Here is a 7610-nt window from a genome sequence, read left to right on the forward strand (position 1 = left end):
TCACAGCATTTCCAGTCTGCAGATCCCTCTGTCCAGAGCGCTGCTAATTAAAACATGCAAATGAGGGCCACACTTTCCCGGCATGGATAAGTAATGATGTTTCCTCACCTTCACTGCCAAGGTTTCTCAGGGCACGTGGGAGCAGCAGGACGCTGTCCCTGGAGGGCAGCGCTGACACTGCACTGACTGAAAGCACTTCCCCATCAAATCCTAAAACTTCGTCGAAATTCAAGGTTTTATTTCAAAAACAGTCATGAACTTAATAAATTACACAATAATTTTCCTCATTAGAAATTCTCCATAAAATATATTTTACAGTTTTTAAAGAAAAACATGGAAAAACAAAAAATCTTTCCCAAGTGCTGAAAAGTGTCTTGACTTCGTGTCACGCTGGTGAACGACCCCGCAGCTGCTACAACAACTTGATTTATTTTCTCAAAACAAAAGACCTCAGACAACAAAAATCAAAGAGAACACAGAGCTCGAGGACTACCAGTGTCACCCAACAGCGAGGATAAGCACCATGAGAGGGATTTCAGGTACCCCCAACCTATAAAGTGGCAATCAGTGCAAAGAAACGCTTTGGGAGTCAAAAACCCCAAAACTTCCCTGTGCCAGCCCCTGATTTCTGCCCTGCAGGCAGTGGAGCCTGCAGAGGGGACCCCGGTGATTCACAGAGCACCTCAGAGGGGAGCAGGGCTAATTCTGGTTCTGTTATTCTGGCTGGGTAAGGGAGGGAGATGCTCACCCCTTTGTTTTTAGAAAGCTCCCAAGTTTAACATGAATGACAAACCCCCTTTTTGTCACCCTGCTGAGATGTGAGAACTGGGAGGCAGTGTTGGCACAAGCAAAGTGTGTTTGTCTGAGGATCACTCCCTAAAGGGATGAAGTAAAAGGAAATAACAAGAATTATAAACTAAGGCCAGCTGGGGACAGCCACCAGCTCACACAGCACCAGGTAAGAGCCACCTGCGGCCTGTAAAGCCTCACAAGTTGGGTGGAATCAGAATCCTTTGCTTTTGGAAAACCAAAAAATAACATTTTGTTTATTTGCATTCGAAAAATAAACGCTGAGTGCCCAGAACTGCTGTCCCAACGCTAAGAGGGAACAGATTTCAAAAAGCAAATTGTACAAGGAAATACTTGCAGCCATTTCCAGGTAAGATTTGGGTGTGGGGGGGAAAAATTAAATTGAATTTTGTAAAGAAAACTGGCCTTTCCTGCAGCTTTAAAGGCAATTTTAAGACTCTGCTTTTTTTCCAAAAAGGTCAGACTGGATGGGAGAGGTCAGCCCTGCACCCAAAGGAACAAAGTGTTGTGCTGGGACAAAGAGCTGCTGCCAGCCCTGCAGAGCCAGGGGGCCCCAGTGTCACCTGCCCCAGCCTCCATCTGCTCTGTGCAGCAGAGCTGGGGACCAGCAGCTCCCCCTGCTCCAAACCCCCTCCTCCCACCCCTGCCTGCAAATAAAGATCACTTCTTTGAAAGGAGGAAAAATCAAACAAAACCAGCTCAGGCTGTCACCTTTCATGTACCTGTCACTGAGCTCTCTGCCACCAGGTGTGAGCAGGGCCAACTCTGTCCCCCCATCCCTGCTGGATTTGGGGCAGTGCCACACAGGAAAAGCCATGACTATTGGATTATCAGTTGGATTCAGTCAGTGGGAAAACTGCTGCCACCACGTTTTGAAGGATTTTGAGAATGTGCTGCTGGATTCTCTCATCCATGTTTCCATAAACTGAGGGCACAGAACTCTGCTGTGATAAATCCTCAAGGTGCTATGGCAGTATGGACACCAGGGCAGCGAGCATGTTGAGAAAAGGCAAATTAATTGATTAATAAAAGCAAAATCAACTGATCAGTGAGCCAGCCCCCCTGCCAGCACCTGACTGTACATTTCTAATTTGACTCCCTCAGTGATGAGCTCAATAAGCTCTAAGTGCCAAGACCAGCCATGTTAGCACTTTGAAAGCTGCTGATCCCCTTGCATTGCTTTTTTTTTTTGTTTACAAAGTCAAGTCTTTGAAATTAGATAACAAAAATAAATAATAAAGTCATTCAGGCCTGGGGAAGAAGGAGTTTTTCTCACTCACTTTCTTCACCCAGATTTCTAGCAGACCCCAATCATCCAGACCCACAGCAAATAATTTAAGTGCCACACACTCCCAGTCACTCATATACATAAATATATACACAGACTACATTACAAAGCCTCAAGATTTGCACTACCAGCATGCAAATCTATTTTTTTCTTTTTTTTTTTTTCCATGAGAGTTCCTAATACTGACATAGGAAACTGGAATGTGTGAGACACTCCATGACAGAGTGCTGGAAATCAAGTAGTGTTGGCTCTTGCCACATCCCGGTGCCAGCGCAGCCCAAGGAACACCCTCAGCCTCACCCCGGGATTTCACACCGCGGCCAACTCCACATTCCTGTCGGGAATCTCCAGCGAGTGAGGTGCTAAGTACCCCTGTGGTGAGCCGGGGCTCAGCCCCCTCACGTGTCCCAGCTGCTGTCCTTGAAGGCGATGTTGACCAATCTCAGCTCCAGCTCGAAGGCGTCGGGCCGGTCCTGCGGGTTGGCCGCCAGCATCTCCTTGATCAGCTGCTTCATCCTGGCGTTCATGGACTTCTTCTTGACGGGGATGAGCAGCTCCATCTTGGGGTTCTCCAGCAGCGCCTCGCCCACAGGCACGATGGCCGTGCCCTGCCTGACGTAGCTGCCCAGCAGCTCCTTCTTGGTCTCAGTGTCCACGAAGGTGATCCTCTCCAGCATGGCCCAGATGATGATGCCCAGGGCGAAGATGTCGGCCTTGGCCGTGTAGTGGCCCTCCCAGACCTCGGGGGCCATGTAGAAGTCGGTGCCGCAGGCGGTGGACAGGAAGCACTTGTTGACGTTGACGGGCTCCTCGGGGTTGTGGCCCGAGGCCGAGCACACCTTGCTCAGCCCGAAATCCGCCACCTTCAGCGTGGGCTCGGCGGGCGCCCGGCCCTGCGAGATGAGGATGTTGTCGGGCTTGAGGTCGCGGTGGATGATCTGGTTCTTGTGCAGGAAGGCCAGGGCGCTGCTGAGCTGCAGCATGAAGCTGGTGTTGGTCTTGCGGTTGGGCTTGCGGGACAGCAGGTACTCGTTCATGTCGCCCCCGTCGCAGAAATCCATCACGAACCACAGGTAATAAGCACTTTTGGGGTCAAAGGCTATTTCTCCTTTTAATGAGGTTTCTACAAGCTGCAACGAGGAGAAGAGGTGTCGTGACTACCTGGTGATGGTGGGAAGGAAAGGATTTGATGGAAAAATGCATGAAATCAGGATCTTCACAGAGAGGGGAAATTTGGGTTAGTTACACAGAAGGAATTCTTCCCTGTGAGGCTGGTGAGGGCACAGGTGCCCAGAGAAGCTGTGCCTGCCCCTGGATCCCTGGAAGTGCCCAAGGCCAGGCTGGAGCCACCTGGGACAGTGGAAGGTCCCTGCCCAGGGGAATGAGATCCCTTCCAGCCCAGACCACTCTGTTTGACCCTCCTCTCAACAATCCAGAGAGCAAGGTATTGCAATGGGGGAAAGAAAACATGATGCAAATGTTTTTATGTAAAAGAGAAAAAAAAACCAAAATCACAATATATTTGCCAGCCTCCTTATCTTCCCTCGTGTGGAGCGTATCAAGCCCAGGCTCCTGCCCAGAAGCAGAGCTCGACCCTGATAACAGAGCTTTTAAAGATACCCAGTGGCCATTGCCCTCCCATCTGTCCCAGCTGGACAGTGTCCCACCCTGACAAAGCCTGTCCCACCCACTTTGCCAACAGCTTTTCGGGATAAACAAAGTCTCACAAGTAACTCCACACAGCCGTATTTATCCAGGAGAGATTTTTAAAGCCTGGTCTCCACTTCTGACACATCCATGACTTCCAGCAAGTTAACACATGATCCCTGAACTCAGGAGAACACTGATCTGCAGGCACAGCTGAGCACAGAACACCCTTCCCACCATCATTACCCACAGGGTATTTTCAGGAACAGCCAGTTCTTACAGCTGCTCCACACAGAAAGCAAAGTAAAATCTGCAATCAATTCACTAATCCTGTTTACACAACTGCATTTGCCTCTTCAGCTCCTCTGAGGTGGCTCTGGAAGGAAAGTCCTGCAGTTATTTTTGTTAGTAGTAAACCAATGGATCCTAAATCAAACTGGCTTTCAAAAATGAAGGGGTGTGTTAATATCTAGAGAGGAATTTTGAAATGCTTTTAAAAAGTGACCTTTTCAAGAGGAAAATGGTAGTAATTTACAGATATCTTCTTTTAAACAGTAAATCTATTTTAGAGCTAAGAAATGCCTTATTTAGGGTTTGTAGACAGGAACTGTGAGATTAAGGTATCTCAGGAGAGCAGGGAGTCTCCCCTGCCAAGAGGGCACCAACACAGAGCCACAGGAGCTGCACTTGCAGACATTGTGAGAGTTAAGACAACAAAATCCACCCCCCACATCTGTGCCAGCGGCAAAGCACAGCACACAAGGCTGACTGAGGACTCAAACGCTACAGATTTGGTCCAGCTGGCACTGAGGATCTGCCCAGAGCCCTTCCCCAGGCTCCTCACCCACAGCAGCAGCTCAGCTCTGTGCCATCCCCTGGGAGAGCAGAGGGGCTCTGAGTGCCCTTGGCTCAGCCCAGGCTGCTCCACAGTGACCCTGGCAGTCAGCTCGGCTCTGCCCTTTGCTCTCCCTCCTGGAGCAGCAAAACAATCCGTGCTGTTTGCACCTGGCAGGGCCAGAGCCCTGTGCCAGCTGCTCCCCAGCACCACCATCAGAGCTGGGGGCAGCTGGGAGCTCTTCCCCACCTTGCAGCTCCACCCCGGGGCCTTCAAAGCTCCTCCCTGCACACCTGCCCTCCCTGGCAGCTCCACCAAACCAGGAAGGTAAGGCTCTGACTTCTGCCAGTGTTATTTTAGCCTAATCCTTCCCTGAAAACAAGTCAGGAGCAGCTCCCAGGCCACGGGGAGCTGGCACAGCCAGGGATCCTGTTCTCAGACAGCAGCCCACAAAGGGCCACCCCAGACAGCAGGGTGGCAATGAAAACTGAAATAAGAACAGCTGACTAGGGAGAACACAGCAAACACTGAGCAGGCTGTGGCTGTTAAAACCAGGAACGCTGATTTCTGCCCGGGGGTGATTTATACTCAGGGCTGCTTCTTGACAAGGGAATTAATCATTGTCTTTCAATGTCTTTCCAGAGCTACTTATTCCTCAAACATACACATCTTCAAACTTAAAAGGACACTTTCACAGTGATGTGTATTCCCTAATTTATACTCTTTGAAGAGATTAACAGTTATTTATTAAAAAATAAAACCAGCTCATGATGTGCTACCAATTGATTCTTGTTTCTGAAAGAATATTAGAGCTCTGGCTTCCTATAAATCAAGACACTGATTTCCTCTTCCAAGGACACCCAGGACGGAATTCCTCCAAGCTCTGTCCCAAGACAGGAAAGCTCTTTAACCTGCACCTGCCAAGAACTCCACAGCCTGCACCTCCCCTGGGCTTCACCTGCAGGGCTGCCTCAAGTTATCAAAGCAAATTTGCATTAAACACAAACTCTGGAGTCTTTCAGAGTAGCACAGCCTCAACCCAAGACCCAGGTGATTGCTGAGTGCTTTTTAAAGATCTCCATTAAATTCTGGGTGTCAGCAATGCAGCCAATCCCCTGGCCTAGCTGAGCATGGCTCAAACCCCGGGGCTGTCCCACCTCGTTCCCCCCAGCTCACTGTCACCGTCACCAATTCCTTCCACCCCGTCCCCTCGGCCTCGTGTACCTGCAGATACAGGGAGGAGCTGGAGCCATGGGCCATCTTCTGCACCATGCCATCTTTCTGCAAGATGCACTCCTCCAGGTGAATGACGTTGGGGTGCTGGCTCTTGATACTGCTAAGGGCCCAGAACTCGCGCAGAGCCAGTTCCACGTTCTCGGGAGCGTGGCACCGGATCTTTTTGACGGCCACGCGGGCACAGGTCCTCCTGACGAGCGCTTCGTACACCACACCATAACTGCCACGGCCAACCTCCCGAATTAGATCGTACTTAGGCTGGCTACTCACCATCTTCAAGAGCAAAGGTTCTGGGGAAGGGGGAGAAACCCACACAGCTAAAGCTTAGGCACAGGAGCCGGGCTGTATTTCCCCCCCTAGGGGCCGGCCTGCCCAGACCCCGCCAGTAACGGGGGTTCAGAACGTTCCAGAAGCTCCTCCATAAACCTGCACCTGCCTGCCACGGACCAGGTGAAAGGGAAATTACATCTTTTTGTTACAATTTCAAATACAGCCCGGCGTGTTCAAGGTGGCAACAATTCAAACCTAGACTGGGATGGTGCCGAGACAGGGCTATGGAGAGCGCTCCTGCTCCTCTGCCTCAGTGTCTTCCGTGAGCATCTGCAGGAATAGCAGGCTGGCATGCTCCCCATCCAGCCTGGAGAGCACAGCAGGTCCCAGCTGAAGGCCCTGGTTGGGCTGTAATTTTAATTAAACTGCCTTTTTGTGGAGGTGGCTGCAGGAGCAAACGTTTCTGTTATAATTGTTTTACTCAGAGAAGAGAAAGCTTCAATCGCTCCCCATTTATCTTTTGAGGTGACTGATTTTTCACCCAGCCTCCTCTGCATGAGGAATCTACAGCTATGAAAGGTTAAAAAGGATAACTGATTACAGAAGTTTGCACCCAGCATCTAACTTTCACTTTTGCTCAACAGAGCAAGGACAAAAGTTAAGTTATTGCTCTGAAAGTAAAACAAGAGACACACACACACACAAAAAAGGAGGAAAAAAAAAAAAAGCCACCAAACCTTGCTGCAGATTTATGACCCTCCCTGCACGCTGCCCTGCAAGATTACAAACCAAACACCAGCACCACCTTCACACAACCAAACCGGGACACTGACTAGAGACAGCAATAAATTAAAATAAAAAAAATAAGAGCTTGACTAGCCAAGGATCACTGGTCAAACAGAATGAAACGTAAAACCAAAAGTAAATAAATAAATAAAATCACACTGATAGATCAGATCTATAACAGCTTTAAGACAGCCAGTGGTAAAGGTAATTCTCTTTATGTCAGGCAATAAGGACCACATTGAAACGGCCTGTTGTTAGTAGGAAGATTTCAAGTATTTCCACTGCTTTAGGCAATAATTTTTTTTTTTAGAAAAAAAAGAAAAAAAAAGAAAAAGAGAGAGAAAAAAGGTATCATCAGTCTCAGGCAATGCTAGAGGGTTATTTTAACCTTTCAGCAAAGCTGTGTGAGGGACATTTGCAGTAAGGATTTGAACCGAGATGTGCCGTGTGTGAGGAACGCGGGAAGGGCCGAGGCTGCACCTGCAGCAGGGCTGGAGCTCCAGGTCAGAGCCAAAACACCGAGATCCATGGGCAAACAAGGGCCGGAGCTGTAATTTCCTATCGGCACCGAGATCCGTGGGCCAACAAGGGCAGGAGCTCCAGGGCAAACACCGCGCCGCGTTCCTCAAGCACGGGCACAGCGGGTTCCGAGCGGGCACGAACCGTCCCCTGTACCGGGAGCTGTCCCCGAGCCCCGGGGCCGCCCCCGGCCCCGCTCCGGCCCGCGGTTCTGCGGGG

The 7610-nt window shown here is 49.9% G+C and overlaps 1 protein-coding gene across 1 annotated transcript; it reads right to left on the bottom strand.

The window, feature by feature from the left end:
* Window positions 1-217: 217 nt before the first annotated feature.
* Window positions 218-7542, bottom strand: PDIK1L (PDLIM1 interacting kinase 1 like). Its single transcript, XM_005427089.3, has 3 exons — window positions 6342-7542; window positions 5805-6106; window positions 218-3228 (listed from the first exon to the last, which is right to left on the bottom strand). Exons 2-3 carry the CDS (start codon window positions 6087-6089, stop codon window positions 2497-2499), a joined length of 1017 nt encoding a protein of 338 aa, XP_005427146.1. The 5' UTR covers window positions 6090-6106; window positions 6342-7542; the 3' UTR covers window positions 218-2496.
* Window positions 7543-7610: the final 68 nt, after the last annotated feature.

The sequence above is a fragment of the Geospiza fortis genome, unplaced genomic scaffold (assembly GCF_000277835.1).
Source record: "Geospiza fortis unplaced genomic scaffold, GeoFor_1.0 scaffold432, whole genome shotgun sequence".
NCBI classification, from domain to species: Eukaryota; Metazoa; Chordata; class Aves; order Passeriformes; family Thraupidae; genus Geospiza; species Geospiza fortis.